Source organism: Notothenia rossii (genome assembly GCF_949606895.1).
Source record: "Notothenia rossii genome assembly, chromosome: 3".
In the NCBI taxonomy this organism is placed as follows: domain Eukaryota; kingdom Metazoa; phylum Chordata; class Actinopteri; order Perciformes; family Nototheniidae; genus Notothenia; species Notothenia rossii.
In genome coordinates, this window is record NC_136901.1 from 26,719,916 (window position 1) to 26,744,232 (window position 24,317).

Genomic DNA, 24,317 nt, shown 5'->3' on the forward strand with positions numbered 1-24,317 from the left:
AACATCCGGGGCTTCCCCAGGCGACGCCCATGGGCTCTACACTGGTGACCCTGACGTTTTCGTGAAAGTTTCCGAAGACTCAATGAACATGGCTGATCGCGATGTTTTTGTAAAGCTGCCGGAGTTTTGGGAGCATGCCGCTGCGGCGTAGTTCGCACATGTGGAGGTACACTTTGCCTGCCGACAAGTCCGTGACGGGGATTTGAAATATTTCCACGTGGTAGCAGCGATGGGAATCTCCATGTCATCCAGGTTGGTGGGATTTATCGCAGACCCCCGCAAGGAGGCGATTAAGGCCCTTCTTCTTAAGGCATTTAACTTATCTGCTAAGGAGAGGGCCCGCCAGATACTTGACATTCAAGGCCTACAGCCAGGGGCGCCGCCAGGGATTTTGGGCCCCATGAAAAGATATCACATTGGGCCCCACCACCAGGCACAGGCCGCGCCAACCAAGCACAATGCTGTAACCACACCTCCAGAACCCAACCGACTCATTTATGCTTTAAATAACTACCTGTACAGGCTTGTTGCATCTATCTTGTAGTCCAATACTAACCGCACAATATTTACTGGCACTGAGCGGTGAACGTATAACACTGAGCAGACGTGCAAATTCTGCTGCAATAGAATTCACTAGTTGATATAACACTAACATTCCTGACAATAGACCTCAATAGTCATCTTTTATGATGTACTGTACATGCCTTTTTAATAACATTTTTGAATGGAAAATTTACAAATCAAAATAAATATAACTTAAATATACCATCCCATGACCTCTTAAATTAAAATAAAGTGAACATAAACACCAACATTCTCATTTATAAAATAATATAGCAAAAAAACAAACAAGCAGCAGATCTTTTTATTAAATATTAGTGGTGGGCATAGATTAATTTTTTTAATCTAGATTAATCTCACTGTATTCTTGGAATTAATCTAGATTAATCTAGATTAAAATGGCTCATTTGAATTCTGCCGAAGGCATTCAGAATATGTGTGCTACCCAAATAATGACTAAAAGTAAGTCTTTGAGAACGGGTTTCTCAAGCCAGGTGGTGCATTAGACCAGGGGCTCATCTCCAGTTTCCAAAATGCATCACAAACTGACAAAGACAGACAAAGTAAATTAGAATAATTTCACTACTAGTAGTAAACAACTAGCAATTATCAAGAAGCAAACATAACGTGGTGGTAATTAAAAGGCTACAAAATTAAATTATGTAATTTAAAATGACATAACGTAGCATACCTAAAGCGAAGGAGTGAAGTTCCCAGCTAGCATCGATGAGGTGTACTGTAACGCCGAGGTAGTTGTCGTTATTAACGGACGTCCAATGGTCCCCAGTCAGTGCTACAGACCTCGCCTCTACCATCTTCTCAACTTTCGTAGCTTTCTCTTCTGCGTGCTGGTCATGTATTCTCCTCATGATAGTTCGCCTCGCAGGCAGTTTGTAAGATGGGTCACCTGTGGCCGCCTGGAGAACAAGCTCGAGCCCGTCATCTTCAACCACGCTAATGGGCCTGCAGCTGGTGGCAATCCACTGAGCGAGGAGACTAGTTAGCTTGGCTGATAGAGCTGTGCTGACGGGCTTGCCTCGGTTGCACTCAAACATAGTTGTTTGACGACGAGTCTTCCCCCGCGCTACATCAGTGCTCGGCCCGGCATCTTCCGCATTAGCTAAGGGATGCTTTGCGTTTAGGTGGTACTTGAGACTGGATGAACTCCTACAGTAAACTAATTCCGCATTGCACAAGGTGCAAACAACCTTATTTTTGTCGAGGTTTCCATCGGGAAGCTTCTTAAAAATAAATGTCCCCTGAAGCAAACCCCGCGGCTTCATTCCTGCTGTATCCATGTTAGCATGTCACGTTTAATGTGGCTGATTTGACCGGGGTCAGATCCATAGACAGTAGAAGAAACACAGGTCAAAGACTCGATCTCGCCCCCTACAGTGCGATTCGGCTAGGTATACATCCGCGCTAAATTATCAAGGTGAAAGTCATCATCGCTTGCGTAGTATAGACCCAGCTCCCAACCCAACTTTGAGAATAGATTAACGGCGATATTTTTTTTTATCGCCGACAAGAGTCTCACGTTAACGCAGCACGTTAACGCCGATAACGGCCCACCACTATTAAATATACATACCAACTACAAAATAAGCGGGTATTAAAGTGTAAACGGACAACAAAACCAGGGGGAGGGACAACTGATTTAGTAAGAATAGCTGCTAAAAATGTACATGCATTTATTAAATGTCAGCTAACCTCAGTATTTTCTGTGAAGATATTAACAGTACTTAATGTCAGCAAAACATTACAATTATTATTTACAATGGACTAACCTTAGCTAACAGACTAATTTCCACCACTCATGGACCACGCCCACCTTTTCTTTGAAAAACTGGGTGACATACTGTCGTCCTTTAGTCCCTCTCTCTTGTCTTTCTCTCCTTTCTTTTCTTTTTTGAAAGCCTGACTTTGTGAGTGGTTGAGACATGGCACACACGTAAGTACTAGCATCCCTCCTCACATGCTCTCACTCTGCTGCTAGAAAGAGCGGTACCGCACAGCATTTGGAGGCAGGACCAAACCATTACATGTAAGTAGAAGGGGTTGTACAGAGGCTTTGGATAATTAACTTTTGGAAGAAAAAAAGTGAAATGAATCGTAAGTTTAGTGAGTACATTATCAATTTTACGTTCTATTATTGTTAATTATTGATGATTGATGAAAGGTTACTTACATTTTTTTTCTTAATGTTCTAAAAATGTTTGGGGCCCCTGTCAGTCACGGGCCCTTAGAATCGTCCTAACTTTTCACCCCCTTACGGCGCCCCTGCCTACAGCAAGCCATCTCAGCTAATAGAGAAAATGTTAAATCTGCGAGGGGGGGAAGATCCCCAGATTTTGTTCATGGAGACGTTCCAGCGCAACTTGCCTTCCCGGGTTCAGACGGCGCTAGCCAACACGTCCATTACGGAGCCCCATGCCTTGGCTGAAGAGGCCGACCGTTTTTTCCTGGCTACCCAGCAGCCCGGTGCAGAGGCGCTAGCTGTGACGCTCTGCGCCCTCTCTACAGTTAAGAAGGCTTGGGGGAGGCTGGACGTGACGGTACCAAGCCGGCGTGGGGAGACAGGAGAGTGTTTTTACCACGCGGTTCGGGGCGGAGCGAAGAAGTGTGTCGCTCCCTGCAGTTACGGTATGTCCACACAGCAGCATTAAAAAAATCTTGGAGGTGGGCGTATCTGAAGCTTGGGGATTTTTTGCGAGCAACAACCAATCACAGGAATCTCCCGCCCCCGACATACAAAGCAATAGCAATGTTAAAACGAAGTAAACTGGATATAAAATCCCCAAACAGGCGAAAACCTACCAGTTTCACCCACTGTCTCTGCCACCTCCCTACATGCCTGGTTCCTCCGGTTTGTATCCCGGTAAATAAATAGGGACTGGTCATAAAGGATAGGGTGATTTGCTACCTCAATCACTAATTTCTCCTCCATTATATTAGGAATATAGAAAATGAACTGCGGTATGTCACTCCCAGCTTACACATGGTTTGATTGGCTAGTGCTTGTACTGTCAGATTTGCTTAAACGGGATTTGATTGGCTGATGCTTCCACCTCAGCTTCAAAAGTTGAACATTGCTCAACTTTTGAAGCCTGAGATGCCTGGAAATCTCCGCTTTGCTTCCCACAATGCAGTTCGGCGAAAAGTGAGGCAAAGTCACGTCACCCCATTGAAAGTGAATGGGCAGAAGCGTTGGAAGATTTTTTTAACGCTGCTGTGTGGACGGGCCAACCAGCCTCCGGAAACGAAGGAGCTGGCGCTCAGTAGTGGCCCTGAGCGTTGGCGGCACGAGCAGGCTTCTCTTTGTCAGCGACAGAATCTCAGGAAGCTTGTTTCTGTGTGACACAGGAGCTCAACGGAGTGATGTTCCCGCGTCGAGGGAAAACGTTGCTCGTGGGGGACATGGACCGCGGTTGGCGACGGCTAATGGCGGCCCAATTCGCACGTACGGCGTGAGGGCTATGTGTGTGTGTATTGGAGGACTCAACTGGGATTTTGTGACGGCAGACATTTATTTTCCCCTCCTTGGAGCAGACTTTTTATGTGCTCACGGACTCCTGGTGGACGTTAAAAATAAACGCTTGGTTGATGCCTTGACGTTTTCCTCCCTCGTGTGTACACTTGGCAAGGCGGGGTACGACGGGCTGTCGGGCTCGCTGTCGGGGGCGGACATTTTTCTCAGCCTATTGGCTGAATTTCCAGACCTGACGCTACCGACCTTCTCCGCGCTCACCACCAAGCATGGGGTGGAGCACCACGTCACCACCGAAGGTTCCCCGGTCTACGCCAGGGCCCGGCGGTTGAATCCGCGAGGGCGGAGATTTCAACCACTGAACGTCTGGGTATCGTCCACCGGACCGTCCTTGGGCCTCTCCTCTGCACGTCGTTCCCAAGCCGAACGGCGGTTGGCGCCCGTGCGGGGATTACCGCCACCTCAACGACGCCACGACGCCTGACCGCTATCCGGTGCCGCACATTCAAGACTTTTCAGTACATCTGGCCGGTACGCTGGTGTTTTCAAATGTGGACCTTGTGCGCGGATACCACCAGGTGCCCATGCATCCCCTGGACGTTCCCAAGACGGCAGTGATAACGCCATTTGGACTTTTCGAGTTCCTGCGGACGCATCGGACTACGGCGTTGGTGCGGTGCACGAGCAGTGGGTGGAGGGCACTTGGCAGTCACTCACCTTTTTCAGCCGTCAGCTGATGCCCAGGGAACGCAGGTACAGCGCTTTTGACCGAGAACTCCTTGGACTCTGGCTGGCCGTGCGGCATTTCCGTTTTTTGCTGGAGGGCCGTGAATTTACGGCGTTTTTCGACAACAAGCCGCTCACGTTCGCCATGTCAAAAGTGGCAGAGCCTTGGCTTGCACGTCAGCAGCGGCAGCTGTCTTACATCTCGTAGTACACCACAGACATTAAGAACGAACCTGGTCGCAGATTGCCTCTCCAGGGTCGTCATCGGAGCCATCCAGTTGGGCCTGGACTATACCCGCATGGCGGCAGACCAGGTCACAGACCCCGGCTTCCAGGCCCTGAAGGAGGAGAGCGTGGAGCTGCGCTTGGAGGACGTGGTGTTCGGCGACACGGGCGTTACTCTCCTGTGTGACGTCTCCACGGGCCTGCCGCCAGTCTTTCCCGCCAGTTGGAGGCGCTCCGTGTTTGAGGCAGTGCACGACTTGTCACACCCGGGCGGTAAGCCTTCGGTGCACTTGGTGGCCGCGAAGTTCGTCTGGCGTCTTTGACCACGTCAACATCGACCTGGTTGGTCCATTACCCTCCTCTCAGGGCTTTTCCTACCTCCTCACCATGGTGGACAGGACGACCCGTTGGCCGGAGGCGGTCCCTCTCGTGTCAACATAGGCGGCTGACATAGCCCGGGCTTTCATTGCGACGTGGGTGTGTCGGTTTGGCACCCCGTCAGACGTTTCCTCGGACCGGGGTTTACAGTTCACGTCCGAGCTCTGGAACACCGTGGCGAGTGGTTTGGGGGTTAAGCTTCACAGGACTACCGCTTACCACCCTCAGGCTAACGGCCTATGTGAACGGTTCCATCGCGGCCCTCAAGGCCGAGCTCTCAAGGCGTGTCGGATGAACACATGCTCCGCTCGCACAGAGGCCCCCTGCAGCCCCCTTACAATGGGCCTTTCCGGGTCTTGGAACACGGGGACAAGCGTTGGTGGTGGACCTGTCACAGAATTGGGGCCTGCGGTTCCGGTCCCATTTCTTCCAGCGGCCGCCCCTTCAGAGGTCGCCTCCCCGGGTCTCGTTCTTCGGGGTCGGGGTGATCGGCTTGTCGTTCCTCCCCGCCGCACAGACTTTGTGTATGAGTGAATTCTGGGGGGGCTTGTGTGGTGACAGTTACGGGACATAATTCACTGTGTCATATAGTGTGTGTTGCAACCCGGACCGGTTAGTGAGGGTAGCGGGGGTTTGGGGTTATTCATGCTAGCTGGTTACACAGAGCAGCACAGGTACTCACGTCTTCTGGATTAATGAATAATAAAGTGTGGAAATCCATTCTGAATGCACCGCCTCTGACTCCCGTTCATCGGCTCTACAATATGACCATTATGCAACACATAGTCTAAACAAAAGTAGTACATCTAAAAAAAATCATATCTCACAGCTTTTACATTTGCCCAGTGAATGTGACAAGAAGCGGGCACATTCGTTTTTACAAAAGGTAGAACCCTTGAAATAAATTATGATGAAAAAATATGATAAAGACAATTGCGATTATAAAAATACCAGGGTGTACTGTAACCGGTTTAAAAATCTGTACCTAAAATCACTTTTGTATGCCCAATTGTGTTATAACATGTAATTCCCTACATTTATGTTTGTCATTATGATGGACTATTGTTACAATTAAAACATCTTGTTAAAATGTAAAACACTGTTATGCCTAAATGTTATTAGGCTGGTTTAAAAAGACCCTCTCTGTCGTCACTTTCTAAAAAACCATGTTCGCGCTAAAGTAGTGGTGCGTTCAAATTCGGTGGGATTTATTAGGCACAGAGAACTTGCACTGCATGGTAGTGTGGCCGAGCGGTCTAAGGCGCCGGATTAAGGCTCCAGTCTCTTCGGAGGCGTGGGTTCAAATCCCACCACTGCCAAGTTTTTCCTGTGTGTACTGTGTACTGTGTAGTAAAATAAGTATTGTGTGCTAGTTAGATAATGATTATACAGTATATCTTGTGAAAGACATGGCCATGCTGATAATACCAAAGCAAAGTATCTAAGGTGCAAGGTGAGTTGTTTGTGTTACATGCCCACATATAGGCTGATATTGTAGATACATTTCAGTATTCTGAATCTATTAACTTGGTTAAAAAAGTATATTTCTTCAGTTTTCAGGCTGTATTTGTTTTAAGATAAATGCATTTAATCAATCAGAAAATGTACTCAACTACAGTCAATGGTAACTCATTTTTTATACTTCTACCAACATTTTCGGCTCCTTTAAACGTTCACGTTTCTTCACAGTTTAATCATTTTGATACAAAATCTATAATTAACTGATCAAATAGGAATCATTATATGGGAAAAACTAGCCAAAACAGTTCCAACTATCTTTAATTGGACCAACATACACTAAAGTGCTTCTTGGACATTATACAATTTGTTTTATTGTAAACAATGATCCAACAATAATATAATAATGAACTCACAGGGATTCGTTCTGCTGCATATAGAGAACTTTCACAGTGGTTGCACCGTGGATCTGTTTACCTTATTAAAGCAGCATGAATTACAAATATAAATAAAGAAACAGTAAATACATACCTATTAACAATAGATATACATATATCTGTATAGAGTATCTGATATAACAATACACAATATTTGCAGATATACTAAATGTGCACATATATGCAGTGTAAGAATGTTTTCGACTGTGGATTTGATCTGAAAATGTCAAAGCTGTTCTATAATGTTGTGAATGTTTCCTTATACTAAATGGTGTTTGGCAAGGTTAAATAATTCATTCATGTGTTTGTCGAAGATGCAGCAGGGTAGCTTGTGAATTTTATTCAAGGTTTAACTAAAGTCCTTCTTAAGTGTTGTTTATATTTTTACATTATTTATTATTAATCAAAATCTGCAAATCAATATATATTCAATACATGTGGTGGAGTAAAATGACTCTATTTAACCTTGAATTGTAGTGGGGTAGAAGTACAAAGTAGCACACATTGAAATACTTAAGTATATTTACTTAGTTAATTCACACCACTGCAAGCAATAAATATCCAGTTCATATAGATAGATATCAGAAGGACTCAGAAGTAGGAGCTTGTGGTGAACACGTGAACGCACCACCGTTGGAGGCGACAGAGAGGAGAGGAAAGAAAAGGGCAAGGAAGGGACCTGTAATAAATTCTGCCTCGCACTCTTGGCGCCAATCCGATTTAAAGAGAACAAAAACAGCTAATTTTTCATTGACGTTTTAATCAAATTTGCGCTTTGCCGCCGCCTCTCCCACAGCCGCCGCTCGGTGCTAATAGCCAGCTAGCCTCGTTAGCACACTATCTATCATTGTCATATTAATCTGGCCCCTTCTCTTTGCCTGGCGATACTAATAACTCAGCAGCAGTGAACCACGGGGACAATAGAGGTGTGTTTCTCCAGGGGATCGCACACACACAGCTGCAAAATGGGGGTGAGTGTGTCGGTGTTTTGCTTCATTTGAGTTGCTACAATGAAAGGTGGATGTTTTGTGCTCGTAAATGCGTGATGGTGAGGAGAGAAAGAAAGGAGGGAGACCATGGTGGATGTGTGTAGCCGAAGGTGTTGGTTGGCAGCGGGGCTGCTTATATTGCTCTGTTAGCATGCTAGCTGCCTCAAGATAGCATTTTAACATTAGCCCAAGCCTAGACATAGCTTAATGTAGCATTTCAGAGTTATTACTGCATTGTCCTGGCAGCCATGCTCTGTTAACTTCTCCTAATGTGTTGCCATTGTTGGCGTGCTAGCTGTGTTAGCCACTTAGGAATGCCATGTTAATGACGAGGGCTTTGCTAACTATTACTGCTAATTTTGTGTGTGTGTGTGTGTGTGTGTGTGTGTGTGTGTGTGTGTGTGTGTGTGTGTGTGTGTGTGTGTGTGTGTGTGTGTGTGTGTGTGTGTGTGTGTGTGTGTGTGTGTGTGTGTGTGTGTGTGTGTGTGTTACACACAAGCCACAGACCCAGCAAGGCCTGCACTCATGCCATACAGCTGAGTTAGTTGTATTCACTTGAGCTAGTCTCCTGAGTTTATCCTCCACTTTCTCTCCAGATAAACCAATCCACGTGTTTCATCAGTCTGCAGCCTGTCTGTGCTTGGTACAGAGACAGAGTTATGCTGTGAGCTAGAGTTGGCCATTCAGTGCATTCCTTCCCGTAATTGTAACCTTTTCTGTTCAAGTCTGCATCTAATGAAGGCTTTTAGTTTATTCCTACTGGTTTGTCAATTGCCATTGTTTGTCCGTGATGTATCAATTAGACTTTATTGCACTGTAAACATGTCCCTGAAATGTTGATTATCACTGTGATGTTTCCCAAATCCCTTTTTAACATATAATACTGTGTAATTATTGAAGGGGGAAAAAGTTTATTACAGATTTCAGCTTTTAAAATATGAATATCTGTCTTTGATTTGAAAGCATAGTTCTTGGCTTTGGAAAACACTGATCAACATTTCTCACCATTTATTGACTTTTAAAGACCAAACAACAAATCAATGAATTGCAGACTATTGACAATGATTGTCAGTTGCATCCCTAATGTCTAGTAAAGCTTATGTTGTTAGTGTGCCTTTTCTCTATAAAAAGCATGTGTCAATAACTGAAGAAGGCTAATAATCAGTATTTATGGTGGTGCACCTGGTGGAGACACGTTTATAGCAGCTTTCAAAGCGTGTGTTCTCAGTTGCCAGGCATGGATGCAGTAATGTGTGTGAATTATGGCTGCACCATTGCTGATACTAGCACTGGACATCAAGCCAAGAAGAGACGCTTAATTAAAGTATCAGTATCAGAGAATTTCTCCAATACTATCATCCACATACACACTGGAACATGCAACCTCAGCAATATTTACACTCCACTGTTTCACACAGCTTTGACAACACTGTTCATACAAGCTACTGATACCAATGTGACTGAATAATGCTGTTTTTATAGATGAGAGGATCAATATAAGTGCTATAAAATACTGCTGCTAATGAGGTTTGTAAAAAAGGAAAGACCGAATATAACATCTATTCATAGGAGATGCAGAAGAAAAATGCAAAAAAAAGAATTGCATTCCTTTTTTTTTTATATATTTGTTTGTCCTTTTCCCCCCACAATTTCAATTATTCCATGTGTCTCCTTTCAATCCTCCTCTCTTCCATATTATCTAACGTTCCTCTGTCTGTGCTTTTCTCTTCTACATGTCTGCCTACCACTTCAAAATAATTTATACCTTTTTCTTATTTCTGATTCCAGAGAAAGTCCAACAGAGCAAAGGAGAAGAAAGCCCGGCGCCAAGAAGAGAGGGCAGCTATGGATGCCGTGTGTGCCAAGGTGGAAGCAGCCAATAAGGTAAGTGTGGATGCAGATTAACCAGCGATTGTTGTTTCGGGAGTGGAACACATGGAGGAGGGCTTTTAGGAAACCTTCGGGGTCACCTAGTTCAAAAACAGAGGTTGAGCTGCTCACTGACTCTACAACGAGTGCAAAATCTGCAGTTCTGTCAGTTGATAATGGCTTTGGCTCTGCACTTATTCAGCTAACTGCTTCACATAAAAGCGTCCACCATGTGGCACTGATTTTTAGATTTTCCGTCACACAGATTTCATCGAGCACCACACTTAAAGCTTGCGTTGTGAGTTGTGATTTGTATCATGTTTTGTTGAGGTTCAGCAACAGACACAGTTCCACGTAATGACAGCGAAAGATAAGAAGGCCCTTTTGCTCTGAATTCACCCCTAATTGATGTAAACCACAGGAAAAGCTAAACGCAGTGCCATATTTAATGCATAATTAAATCCTGGCCTTGTAGTAGAACACTCAACAGAGAAGGTGGCCTCGAGATAAACCTTATTGCATCCCGGAGGGGAACAAAGCTCACACACTCCCCTCGAGCTGTGCTTCCTCAACAGGCTCTGTACAGGCGGGACAGCGCTTATTACTTTTTCTATATCACTTTGTCCCAAAATGGGGCACGCTGTCTCGCATGCTCAGTGTGAGAAAAAGTTTTTAGAGAGTACTTGTCCATGGACAAGTGAGTTTGGCAATTTACTTGTCCGAATACATTTTCACTTGTCCAGAATGGACACAAATTGGGGCCACTGGAATCTTCTTCTTCGCCATCGTATTTCACATTTTCCCACGGTTTTTACGACACCGCTCACGTGAGTGAGCGGTAAGATTTTACTGCACCACACATAGGGCTGGGTATCGTTTAGATTTTAACGATTCCGGTTCTGCTTTTCGATTCCAGTTATTTTCGGTTCTCGATTCCGGTTCTTTGAGAGGGTAAAAATAAGTCCCATGACAAACTGGGAGAAAAATATATTTATGAAAACATTAAGTCAAATCTGTATTCCTATTTACAAATCAGTTCATACTGTTAAATTTATTACGGTTATTGAATACAATTATATAAACATAATCTCTGCATTGTTTTGTTAGTTCTAAGTGGTGCAGTTTAAGAATGTACAATTGGCCCAGTCTCCTCTGATGTTACACTGCAACCTGCCTGTGAGACAGAGTCCAACCACACAATCTGTGTGTCCAACACATGTCCTGCAACACACATGCTGCAACCTGCCTGTGAGACAGAGTCCAACCACACATGTCCAACACATAGGCCTAATAATAATAATAATAATACATTATATTTATAGCCTATAGGCCTAGCGCTTTTCTAAAACTCAAAGACGCTTACACATGTCCTGCAATACACATGCTGCAGCTGCCCAGCTGTTCACTGTTTGTAAAAGTAAATAGATAGTATTTTAATTTCAATAATTTCTATACCCTGCCTTATAAACAATACTGACATCCCTGTGCTCCTCCGAGTATGGGGGTCCGGGGATATGATTACAGCGCGAGGACACAGGGAGGCTGCTTCACTTCATAAAGGAAATGGCGGTCAATATTAACAACAAAGGAGCTAAAAGTCCTAATAACCTTCATTACGTGTTAGAGAAAGAACATAAGAAAGTTTTACAAAGATGAGGCTGTTAAACGGGCAGTGAATCCGCTGTGTGTAGAAAGAGAGAGAGAGAGAGAGAGAGAGAGAGAGACGCTGAGCTGCACCATGCAGCGATCAGCTGATCCGGAGCAGAGAGAGGGAGCTGCGGTCCGCGGGGCTCGGCTTCGCCTCCTGTCCTCACAACTCTTATCAATCCCGGGAACGGACAATTGTTATTTGTTCCTACTCGGAACCGAGTTTTGCTTCCCAACCCTGCCACTGTGCTACACTTCCCGCCCCGCCCCTGCACAGAAAGCGGCGAGATGCATTTCATTAGGAATCGACAAACAGAACCGAAACTAACATTTCTAAACGAACAATGGCGGACACGTCCAATTTGCGAATGAGTTCTGCCTTTTGTAAACTGAATCTATCAATAATATAACAATAAATCCGGGCGAAAAACGTCACTTGTCCGCCGGACAAGTCAATTGAAAGATCTACTTGTCCGATATTGTAAATAACACGTCCCGGACGGTGGGACGTGTACTTTTTCGCACACTGATTGCTGTTCTCTCGCCCGCCCCCTTTCCACTGTTGATGTGCCAACAGAGGAGGAATGCAACAAATTCTCCCAAAGTAACTTTTATTGTTGTTAGTTCTCCTGCCAACAGTGGTACATCTTAACTGTGTACTAAAAGAACAATTAGTGTATTCACTGTTTTACAAAACACATTTCTGGTGGGTTCAGATTCTGCTAGGTTTTTCTTTAGTCTTAAAAGTTCTCCACCATATGTAATACTTTCAACAATCCAAATAACACCAATCCAGGTCAAGTTAAATCAAATTATAAGTTAACTGATGATCAAACACAATACAGCAAACAAAGATGTTCCTATTAAAAGTAAACTGATTTAACATTTCGAAAGTCCTTACTTATAAACCCTGTTGAACTCCTATTGTGGATACTACATTGCTAGTATAACCAATAGTTATAACTTTTTAATACACACTTGTATATTAGTGTGGCCTTAACACTCCTCTGAACCTCCTGTTACATTCCTGACTGCTGAAGTCAAGCGTTATATCTGGATGTCCGAGTTACAAACAGGTTACAAAAATGTTTAAGACATTGAAACGTACTGTTTTCTTAGAATGCTTTCATGATTATCATTGGCAAAATACAAATAAATCAACTCTCCTTGGTATGGCTGCATACTAAACAGGTTTGGTTTTGAATATTTAATCTCAATTAGTGCTTCTGTTGCAACCATTTGTCATTAGGAGGAATCAAATGGCTCATTCAACAGTAAGAATGTTCTAAATATAGCGACCTCAGTATCTTCTGATACTGAGCCTGAACAGATGTATTGTATGTTTTTATTTGTTTGCAAGTGCAGCTGCATATTTCACATGTCTGCCCAGGGGTCAAATGTCTCATCATCTGTACAAGAAGAGGGGCATTATTAATGTAATCCTATGTATACTCTCAGGGCTAAGAATAGATGACTTTGTGGACGGTTATTATAAGCACCAACACAATTTAATCCACATCGTCTTCGTTTTTCGATATCACAATAATTCTTGACTTTTTCTGGTTTTAAAGTAATTTTTCTTAAAAGACAAAAATCATTAAATATGTTCTGAAGGCACCAATAGTCAACCCTTACCATATTGTCCTAAAGTCAAAAAAGAGGGTGGTATTTCATTGTCTCCATATTTGTGTTTTTGGAAGTCTCTGAAGTTCATTTATCCTCCTCTTGTCACAGCTTGATGATCCACTGGCTGCCTTCCCAGCCTTCAAAAAATACGACAGAAATGGGTACGTAATGCTTTGTACGCTACAAAGGACTTATTCAGTATTCCATTAAATACATACTTGTTCCATTTGGTTGGTCTGCGGGTGGTATTTCTTCCTGTTCTTCGTCTCTCTCTCTCACACACTTCTCGGTGTTATTGACTCTGTTTTCTTGTGCTCCTCAACAGGCTGAACCTGCAGATAGAGTGTAAGAGAGTGACCACCCTGAACCCGCTGTCTGTGGAGTGGGCCTTCGAACTCACCCGAGCCAACATGCAGACACTGTAAGAAGTCTGTTCTCGTAGTTCAAGGTGTAGCTCAGGAACAGAGGGAGCCTCTTAAACATTGAGCAACATGCTTGTGTAGATGTTAGCCGTAGATTGCTGAAACTAGAAGTGGAAACTACAGACTTTTTTTAATGTTGATTTCAAATTCTCTTGCACACAAATGCTTTGAAGTGGGGTTGTATGAGTGCTTGTTCATATTAAGTGTTTTATTAACAGTAGTTGGTGGTCAAAACACCCCCAGGATGGAGAAACTGACTTTCATTGGCTGACTTTGGATAAGTACCTCATACAAGCCCACTTTTAAAACATCCAAACTGATGAGTGGTACATTACGGCTGAAAATAGATAGGAAAAAGTGTTCAGAGTAAATGGAGGGTGACTTGTAACAACGAGAGCAGTTGTAATGCAGACACATTTAAGATGGAGGCAGAGAAATTGAATTAATCTCACTGTGCCAGAGCAGTATTCAATTTAGCAAATGGCACTCTGTAAGTCGAAACTAAATGTATTCCATTTAGAAATCGTGTCCTTTCAGGGCCGCCTAATGATGGGGAGAAAGGCCAAATTACCTTTCCAGGTTACTTCATTTTGAGCTGACCCATTTTCTTTTTCTATACTTCTGCAGGTACGAGCAGAGCGAGTGGGGCTGGAAGGAGCGGGAAAAGAGGGATGAGATGAACGACGAGAGGGCGTGGTACCTCCTGGCCCGCGACGGAGACTCCGCCCCCATGGCCTTCTCTCACTTCCGATTCGACGTGGAGTGTGGGGAGGAGGTTTTATATTGGTACGTTTCGAAGTGGATTTATTTTAACTTCTGGACTCTCACCTTTTTTACCATATGCTCACTGTGGTTTAACTTTTTGTCTCTCCTCTCCAGCTACGAGGTGCAGTTAGAGAGCAGAGTGCGGAGGAAAGGACTCGGAAAATTCCTCATCCAGATACTACAGCTCATCGCTAACAGGTAAAGTCAACTGCCGCCCTTATAGTTAAAGTCATGATGTGTGAAATGCAGATGTTTTGTGTATTAAATTGTATTTTTAGCATTTTCAGTCAGGAGCTTTGCCAATGTTGTATCAGGAAGGAAATGCTTTCAAACATGTCGTTAGACCTCTTAGTCATAGACAATATCCGTTTGTGAGCAAAAACTGAATGCAAACACAGCTTTAGTTAAGTTACACCAAAGGTAAATATGTTTCTTCTTTCTCTCTCCCACCAGTACACAGATGAAGAAAGTGATGTTGACAGTTTTCAAACACAACCATGGAGCGTACCAGTTCTTCAGAGAAGCTTTACAGTGAGTACACGGGCTCTACTGTGGGCTTGTTTTTTAAAGATGGAAAAATAGGAAATAATAGAAAGACCTGAATTGTTCTCCTTATTTAAAACATATTTGCCAACAGGGTTGGAGTAGGAGTGTTACTCAACAGCTCATTATTCTACAGGCTTATTTAATCCCACTGTTAAAAGTTCAACATGAAGACCAATTTGTTGGTAGTGAGTGAGAATTAGTTGTAGTTAAAGGTATAATATCTCACTAATACCTAAATGTTTTAAAACTCGGGGAAATCTTATTTAAATGTATTTTGTTTGCAGATAATGGCGTTGTGTCCCTACTGGGTATGCTTCGGCTTTTTCTGCCATATGTGTTCATAAATGAACTTTCATGACCCCCTCTGTCACTCCACCCATTTAGGTTTGATATGGACGAGACTTCGCCGAGCATGTCCGGTTGCTGCGGCGACGACTGCTCTTACGAGATCCTCAGCCGGCGGACCAAACACGGCGAGGCCGTGGCGGGACACACCCACGGGGGCGGGCACTGCGGGGGCTGCTGCCACTGATCCCGCATCAGCTCCATCCTTCTCTCCGATTGGTTAAAAGCCAGCAACTTTCATTGGCTGTGTGTGAAAGCTTGAGCTGCTACTCTGCGAGCGTTTTCAGTTTGTTAAAAACGAACCGATGGTGCAATGTCTGGCTTCAGATATTGTTGTCGCATTATGGATTGAGATGTTGTTGTTGTTGTTGTTGTGTATTCCTGCTACTAAAGGAGTATGCAGTGTGAGCTTTCACACATAGCTCCTTTCTCTCCTTCTTATTCTTGGTTTAAAGTCCAAGCTTTTCTCATTCTCTCCCAGTTAATGACAACTAGTAGTTCCAAATCACGAACAAATCTATGAATCCCATCCTCACCTCCTCACGTGCTGTACTGTCTGCAATCATTTTGCAGTGTTACTTGAACTCTTGCCTAAGGCTGTATTACAGAAACCGATCTTACAGTACATTTTTCTAAACAAATCATGTCCACACGCAAACAAACTTGAATTTCAAGCAGATACAGAGTTGATCAGTTTCTGTTATACAGCCCAGGATTTATTTGGGACCCCTACAAGCTTCTTTCACTGAACCAGGGTCCAAGGATTAGGGTGGATGTGCTCTCTGATCTACAATGCTTTACTGTAAACCATCTGTTTAGGTAACAAAGCACTGCAGCTAGCAGCAACTGCCCACTATTACACCAGATACAAATACACTTTGAGCACAACTCAGCTTCTCCACTCAGTTGATGCTTTTAATATTTTTTAACTTATGCCACAATATCTCAGATTGCCCTTTCCTTCATTTTCATTCCATTCTTCCCAATAATCCCAAATATCATCCCATTATGCTCATTCTGATGTTCAACTTGCTTTGCTCAAGACATCGCTCTCATTTTGAGTTTTCTTTTACCACCATGTGTTGTCCTGTGCTTCACTTCTGTAAATTCCATCCTTCTTTACGATGTTTCCGCCTCCGTTCTCGTTGCTTTAATCTCCACTTTGCATCACTCCAGCTCGCCCCTTCGTTCACTCTGTTTCCTACAGGTGTTGATGATAAACAAGTTGATGTTGATGCTACCTTTTTAGCCGTATTAAAAAAATAATACTAGAACCGTCCTCCATCCCTTCTCTTAAATATTTTTGTTAGCATGAGCAAATCATATTGATTTACATGGATGAGGATTGGTAGAAGTCACCATTTCCTAACGTGGCCTCTGAAGCTGTTAGGGTCAAAGATTGGCTCATAGAATTAATTTCAGAAGTTTTTAACGGCCATTATTCCTCTTCTTCTCCTCAGTCATCACCTGTTTCCCAGCCCGCTGTCATCAGTATGTGTGACGGCATTTAAAATAGTTAGTGATCATGATAAATCAACAGCCATGCTGCTTCTGTGAGTGTGTCGTTAGCATTTCTTTAATATTGCCTACAAATCTTCCATTCACATCAGAGCATGTTGGAAGAATGAGATTGGAGCAATTGTGTGAAATGTATAAAGTTATGGCGTGGATATTTTTTTTTTCATTATCGATCAATCTGACCATTACTTTCTAGATTAAACTCTAAAAATGTCCATGCTGGATTTGCAAATGAATGCTTTTGCTCAGATTCTTTATTGATTTCAGATATCAAATAGGCAAAGGTTTGATTTCATATCTGTTTACAAAGCAGTCAGGGTATTTTTGGACAGTTTTAAATACTGGTCGGCTGAGTTTTAAGCCCCATCTAGAAACCATCACTAAACTATTTAATTCCATGACTAGTCAGATTTGACTTGTGGGCTGGAGGTGTAAAAATGTACATCTTAACACTACTGTGGGTGTAAAGATATATCCAGTCCGGCTGTGAAGGGCTTCAAATGGTACGTTTTTGAGAAGCTTTTTAAAAACGGGTCATATCAAGGCTCAACTTGAGATTTCTTATCGATTAATTTCTGGTGAAAGTGTGAAGCAGGGGAGACTGAAATGTGAAGTTAACCGACACTTTCTTAAATTTAGATACTGAAATATTTTCCATTACATGAACAAACGTGTTATTTATCACCAAAAAGTCCTGGGGTGAGAGTTTCGAGTTGTTCCCATACTACGACATATTGGTGTGTCATGCTTGTTTTTATCATGAACAACAAAAATGATTAAACAACATATTGCTTGTTTTAGACTACCTTCTGATAAAGTCATTTTTTTTACTGCATAGGTTACAAAAAAGAGGATGGTGTACATAGTGCTAGTGAATCAACCGACTGACAGTCTCTCTCAGGTTAATCAAACGTAATGGAACCTCATCTGTTTTATTTAACAGCCGCAGATTCGCTGGATGTGATTTGTCACAGCTCTGATCTAGAGTCAGTTTTTCTTTGTGTTTCATGCCATAGTATTTAAAGAAACTGATCCGAAGAATGTGATAACACAATTTTAAGGAGTTTAATGATGTGTTACAGTGAAAGGAAAAAGCTCAAATGCCTTGGAAATGTGAAAGTGAATGACAAAAAGTTTGAACTGACTGTCGATCAGTGCTCAGTAACATTAAATCCAGATAGGCGGGCTGTCTTTAAAAAAAAAAAAGGCTCAACTAAAGTCAAAATATCTTAAGTAGGAAAATGAGCCTGAACTTAACCAGTTTATTTTAAGTCAGAGTATTTTTATTTTAGAATATGGTTACATACCCTCACAAAATCCCAGGTCCTTCTGTTCTTTCTCTGTGTCTGTGTGTATATAAGCTGTTGTCTATCCATCTTCATATTCATTTCTTGCCTTTTACACGTAAAACACTTTTTGAACATGTTAAAAAGTAAGACTCCATGTTTGAGAGTGAGCGTTACAGTCCTGTCCATAAACGACAATGAAAGGGAAAACTAAGTCATTCTGCCTTGTCAGTGTTTTATTTGTATGTTACAAATAAAGGAAAGTTGTTTGACTTTTCACGAGATGCCCCTTTTGTTTTTTCATTGTCTGTACACTTTCATCTTTATTAAAAACAAATGTATTTTCAGAAATATACTAACACAGTAACAACTTTTACTGTTTTCATGCATTATTCTAAGGAATTAGTAGCTTATTTGCCATACATTTACAAGAGACCAGATATTGACTCCATGGACAACTTTTGCTCATTAAACAGTTAAGAGAAGAGCTATTAGAGTTAATTATTAACCAAAATGCAGAATATGTCTGAAGGAGACATACAAAGCCATACTTTATGGATTACCCAAGATGTAATATGGTATCTGGTAAATTGAGCAACATGTAAATAGGGTCTGGAACTATTAAGACTGGCAGCCATGACAAAACATGTTCGGGGCCTAGGGGTAAGGGCTTTCAGATTCTGGGCTATTGATTCAATATGTGCAGTCTTTATTCAACTATTTTTGTTTCGGAATAATTGGCAGCCACATAAAATAATTTCAGTCAAAATACATTTTTTTATTGCTTTTTTTGAAGGCTTAATGTGGAACTACTTGTGATTGTATGAGCTCCCCTTACGGGGGGACTCCTTACTGTGTTGCACTAAAACCGGAAGTTGTTGGTACATTGCTGCAATAGAGATGTCCGAGCTAATGTAGCTGTAGCCGAATGAATGGATGCTCACCTCTCCAAGATGACATAAACTTTTAATTTCATAACTCAACTCTGTCTTCCACGTTTTCCCAGCTCTGGTAAGTTCGTCAACATGACACTCGAGCTGTTTTCTGTCAAAGCAAAATGACAGGCTAACAGTTTAGCTAACACTGGTTCACCATCAAGCATCTTTTCGACCTTCTTAGAAACAGCGTATAAAAACCTCCTCAGCTTTTACATTTTAGAGCTGGATATTTTATATTTAAGGCTAATAATGGAGGGGAATGCTATCTGAAATTTGGAACGTTTTAAAACACCTGAACACCTTAAAATATTCAGTTACAATCTCCACTGCCTCGACATAGTAATGTTTTTAATGTCTCATATACTTTATTTTGTATTTACTGTTTTTGTATTTCCATCTTTTGTTGTCTATTACATTTCAGCGTTTTCTCAACTCATGTTTATATTTGTTTAATTATATCTTATTCTTTTACTATCATAAAGTCTGTTTTATTTTCCATCACTGTTTTTAAGTTCATTCTATTTATGCCTATTTTCAGTTATTGTGAATTCTGCTGCTATAATTGTATGAAAGGTGCTTTACCAATAAAGTTGAGTATTATTGTATTGTCATCCTTTCAGCTGATCAGGGCACCATGGCAACAAGGATGAAGCTGAAGCTGAAGACAGTGTTTGTGCTCTACTTCATGGTCTCGCTGCTTGGCCTTGTCTATGCTCTGATGCAGCTTGGTAAGTGTTAAAAAGAAGTCTCAATTGACCTTTTTTTAACATCATTTTTGAGATTGTCAAAACAGGAAATCACATGTAAAAAAATGTATGACATTAATGATGGATCACTACTATAAAGTGCCCTATAGCAGTATTCAAGCCGGTATTCACAACACCAGGGCATTAATGTTATTAAATACACATGTGCTTTTCCTACAATATCATGTAAAAATGTCTGCTGTGTAATCAAGACTTTTATAGGCTATGTCCAGGATTGATTTATAGATTGATTCCACATTAATAAAGGTTAAGAAGACTGTACCTTAATCATCACAAGTAACATATTTAGTAAAAAGGACAAAACAACTAAAATATAATGCAGCTATTCCATTACCAAGATGACAATGCAAAAACAAATCCTGTTTTACTTTTGTTCTTTAACTTTCTTTTCTGTTGTGGCTGACTCTTTGCAGGTCAGCGCTGCGACTGCTCAGAGCACAACTTGCCTAAAGACCGTACCATATCACGGCTGCGGGGAGAGCTGCACCGTCTTCAGGAACAAATGAGGAACTCGGAGGCTACCAAGAAACCACAGAAACCTATAACTAATCCCACCATCTTTGTCATCACCCCAACATACGCAAGGTAGCCCGGGCGTCCTTACCTCCTCTCCATTAAGGTCCTCTCCACCCTCTTCTATTACTTTCTGTTTCTCTTTTCCACACTAACACTCCTCTTCTCTGATTTCCAGGCTGGTGCAGAAGGCCGAGCTGACCCGCCTGTCGCAGACCTTCCTCCATGTTCCTCAGCTGCACTGGATCGTGGTGGAGGACTCGCCGCACAAGACGCCACTGGTGTCCGACCTCCTGGTGAAGAGTGGCTTGACCTACACACACCTCCACATGCCCACCGCCAAGGACCGCAAACTTCAGGAGGTGGGTGGAGACGAAATCGCAACAGTGTGAATTAAAACACACATATTGGCAATTTGGTATTTTTTCCTGATTTAGGCATGATGAACAAACAAGTGTTTTTAATCCGCCCCCCTCAGAATGACCCCAGCTGGCTGAAGCCCCGTGGAGTGGAGCAGAGGAACGAGGGGCTACGGTGGCTCAGAGAGGACAGAAGGGCTCAGCCGGGAGGAGACAACCAGCAGGGAGTGGTCTACTTCGCTGACGACGATAACACATACAGCCTGCAGATATTTGAAGAGGTGGGTGCTGGACCATGTTTAATTTGATGATCGTCAACTGACTTGGTTTGTTGCCAATGTTTAAAGAATCTGCTGGAGGCAGCGTCTGGTTTTTCAATGTGCCAGCATTAAAGTTCCTCTTGTGTTTCTTCAGATGAGGAGTACCGAGCGAGTGTCTGTATGGCCGGTGGGGCTGGTTGGAGGGATGAAATATGAGAGGCCCGTGATCGAGGGAGGAAAGGTCGGTGCTTTTCATGTTGTGGATTCATACTAAGATTAATAATGATCGCAATGTGTTCTGCTTCTTTAAAGAAAACCATGAATTTACTGACAAAGGTACAAAAAACAGTTTGTGTGAAAATGATTACCTTTACAGAATATTATATTTGTGCTCTTGATGATTCTCTGAAGGTGGTGCGCTTCCACACCGGCTGGCGTCCCAGTCGCCCCTTCCCGATGGACATGGCGGGCTTCGCCGTGTCCCTCAAACTGGTCCTGGCCAATCCCGAGTCCTGTTTCGACGGAGAAGCACCGATGGGCTTCCTGGAGAGCAGCTTCCTGCAGGGACTGGTCACCATGGACGAGCTGGAGCCCAAAGCAGACAACTGCTCCAAAGTACGAGTGTGTTATGTGTGTGTTGGAGAGATAAGGATAGAGAGGGAGGAATAGAGAGCATCCGTGATGATGTGTGTGTGAATGCAAGGGCTCAGATTGTTCACTTTTTCTTCTTCAATGTGTTTATGAGCTCAAGTCAGAATATAGAAACAACATGGACACTACAAAGACGATGACATTTATTTTAATTGTATGTCCACCCGTATGTGCTGTAGCAGTTTGAGGCTTTATATTAGTGATCCTAGTGATTAGTGATTAGTGATCTGTGTGAATCTTTGCTGTACTGTTTTTTTTCACGCTTACCCTGTTGCTGCTTTGTACAACTGAATTTCCCCTCGGGGATTAATAAAGGTTCATCTTATCTTATCTTATCCTAGTACATCCCCTTTAACCACAAAGATATTACTTTACCAGACTTTTGGGGGTTTTGACCTAAAAAAAAAATATTTTTTAGTAATCTAAATCACACTACAAGGACAGCCACTAATGTTACCCTAACATTATTCCGATATCAAATGAATGCACACATTTGAGTTATAAGTAGGATTTTGTATGAATTTCTTGTGTGTTTTGCAGGTGTTGGTGTGGCACACTCGGACAGAGAAGCCCAAGATGAAGAGGGAGGAGGCTCTGCAGGCTCAGGGTCTGGGCTCTGACCGTGCAGTGGAGGTCTGAGGAACACAAATAAACACACACACACACACACACACACACACACACACACACACACACACACACACACACACATACACACACACACTGTACTCCGCTGTATAATGCTGCATATGTAACTGCGTTGTAAATACTGTAAAACAGGAACAACTATCTGTTAGAGGTGTATTATCTGTTATCTTTTTTGTGTCAGATATTAAATGTATGTGTGTGTATGTATTGAGAGGGTGTGTGTGTGTTGTCACAACAATGTATGTTACTGTATGTATCAGGTTTTATTTTATTACAGTGAGTTAGTGTCTTTGTCTAGCAGTCCAGGGGAGGACGATTCTGGAGGTTGCCTGATGGGGACACCATTTTTAAATATTGCAAAGCCATGCTGTTACACCACCAGGACATTTCTCCTGTAAGCTCATTACAGAGAGCCATGCTTGCATCATTCACTTGTTTACTTGTGTTGAATGTAATCCTGCAGTGTGACTCACTCCTGATGGTTGTTAGGTATTTAAATGGCTCTGTTTCCATAAGCGCAGCCTCACATCTCCACTGATATCTGACCGGGGTACAGTTGCAACGGAGCACTTTATTCATGCATGGCTTCTATAACGCGTGATAGCTGTCTGTAAGTCTGTACTCAACCATATAGATGTGTAGTTACATCCACCAAGGAGGTCATTTTCTCAGTTTAGTGTGTTTTTTATACCAATGTTATGGATTAATTACTGGCCTGACTTCCATGAAACCTGTGGAAAGGGATATAGCTTGGGCAAAGGAAGAACCCAGATTATCTATCACTTGTAAACAGACCACATGAGCAGTTGGAAAGCACAGACTTCTGCTCAGGCCGTTTCCATTGGAAAAAATGATATGTGTGTTGTATCCATTTCAGGGTTTGTATCCACCTCTAAAATGTTACGGAATTACCTTTTTCCTTTGCTAATGTTTTCCCCCTTCTATCAAGTTTCACAAAAGTTTCCCTGACCCAGAAAAACAAACCAAACTGAAATCATAACCTCTTTGGCGGCAGTAAAAGCCATCACCATCATAGGCATGATAATAATCTTGTATGCAACCTGTCTAATCAAAATGCATTTGCAATCAAAGTACAGTAATCGTATTGTGGATCAGTGGTGCATTTCTTTACAGATAAATATGCTATAATAATAGAAAAATAGTTGTATTAATGATGTTCTCACATACCTGTGTTACACACATGAGTGGTGCAACTTAGCAACAGTGTGGTGCAACAACACCACATACAGAATGACACGGTTCCACACCCGCTGTGGCTTCAGTGTCAATGCTGGTTTTCACAACAGCTTGTTCTAACCTGCATTTTTATGTGTATATTTTTAGTGATGCTTTTTAAAAACGTAGGGCTTTCGGAAGCAATTTAAGAGCCCTGAATTAAGGGATCAACACTACTGAAACTCATAGAAATTCCAATACAGTATGCAATAAGCAGATAGAAAACATATCGTCTGTGTTATATAATCGCTGATGACAAAAAAAAGACTTGAATTTGCCTTTTATAGGCAGGGAATCCCTGGTAATTTACACTAGCTGTGTAAACACTCTAAATATACATTGAACTTATCTATTTTGCTTGATTATCTTCCATTACACCTTCAGAATTTGGAAGATAAAGATCAAATAACATCCCAGCTCAAAGGAGTGCTGCTCAGCTACTGTTGTATGTGTAAAAACAGCTAGTGCCTGCTTTAATGTAATTAGTGCCTGTACAGTATGTCATTTCTCTACTGGTGTATTATGTATTTATTATTGTAAGAATATTGTTCTACACATGGTACAATGTGAGGAAGTCTGTCATTGACCTTGAAAATAAACATTAATAATGTAAAACATGTTTTGTCATTGTTTTCTTTGAGGGTTCAATGGTTTATGCTC

General features: G+C 42.4%; 2 protein-coding genes across 3 annotated transcripts; both read left to right on the forward strand.

Moving 5' to 3' along the window:
- The first annotated feature begins 98 nt into the window (after positions 1-98).
- naa40 (N-alpha-acetyltransferase 40, NatD catalytic subunit) lies at positions 99-18,562 on the forward strand. Of its 2 annotated transcripts, none has more exons than XM_079670800.1 (8): positions 99-252; positions 10,050-10,145; positions 13,512-13,564; positions 13,729-13,824; positions 14,453-14,611; positions 14,705-14,788; positions 15,044-15,121; positions 15,521-18,562. In XM_079670800.1, the coding sequence occupies exons 2-8, from the start codon at positions 10,107-10,109 to the stop codon at positions 15,666-15,668; spliced, it is 657 nt and encodes a 218-aa protein (XP_079526926.1). In that variant the 5' UTR covers positions 99-252; positions 10,050-10,106; the 3' UTR covers positions 15,669-18,562. The 2 variants fall into 2 exon arrangements, with proteins under 2 accessions (XP_079526926.1, XP_079526925.1); XM_079670799.1 differs by lacking the exon at positions 99-252 and adding an exon at positions 7,920-8,243.
- A 556-nt stretch (positions 18,563-19,118) lies between these two features.
- Positions 19,119-24,274, forward strand: b3gat3 (beta-1,3-glucuronyltransferase 3 (glucuronosyltransferase I)). Its single transcript, XM_079670795.1, has 8 exons — positions 19,119-19,296; positions 19,844-19,951; positions 20,404-20,575; positions 20,682-20,865; positions 20,982-21,143; positions 21,277-21,363; positions 21,534-21,737; positions 22,314-24,274. The coding sequence occupies exons 2-8, from the start codon at positions 19,858-19,860 to the stop codon at positions 22,410-22,412; spliced, it is 1,002 nt and encodes a 333-aa protein (XP_079526921.1). The 5' UTR covers positions 19,119-19,296; positions 19,844-19,857; the 3' UTR covers positions 22,413-24,274.
- Positions 24,275-24,317: the final 43 nt, after the last annotated feature.

Bases quoted from the DNA above. Each gene is read 5' to 3' on its own strand.
- naa40 (XM_079670799.1), top strand. The intron at 10,146-13,511 runs GTAAGTGTGGAT...CTCTTGTCACAG, and splicing joins AGGTGGAAGCAGCCAATAAG to CTTGATGATCCACTGGCTGC. The intron at 15,122-15,520 runs GTGAGTACACGG...CCACCCATTTAG, and splicing joins TTCTTCAGAGAAGCTTTACA to GTTTGATATGGACGAGACTT.
- b3gat3 (XM_079670795.1), top strand. From the start codon at position 19,858: ATGGCAACAAGGATGAAGCTGAAGCTGAAGACAGTGTTTGTGCTCTAC. The intron at 19,952-20,403 runs GTAAGTGTTAAA...GACTCTTTGCAG, and splicing joins CTATGCTCTGATGCAGCTTG to GTCAGCGCTGCGACTGCTCA. The intron at 21,144-21,276 runs GTGGGTGCTGGA...GTGTTTCTTCAG, and splicing joins GCCTGCAGATATTTGAAGAG to ATGAGGAGTACCGAGCGAGT.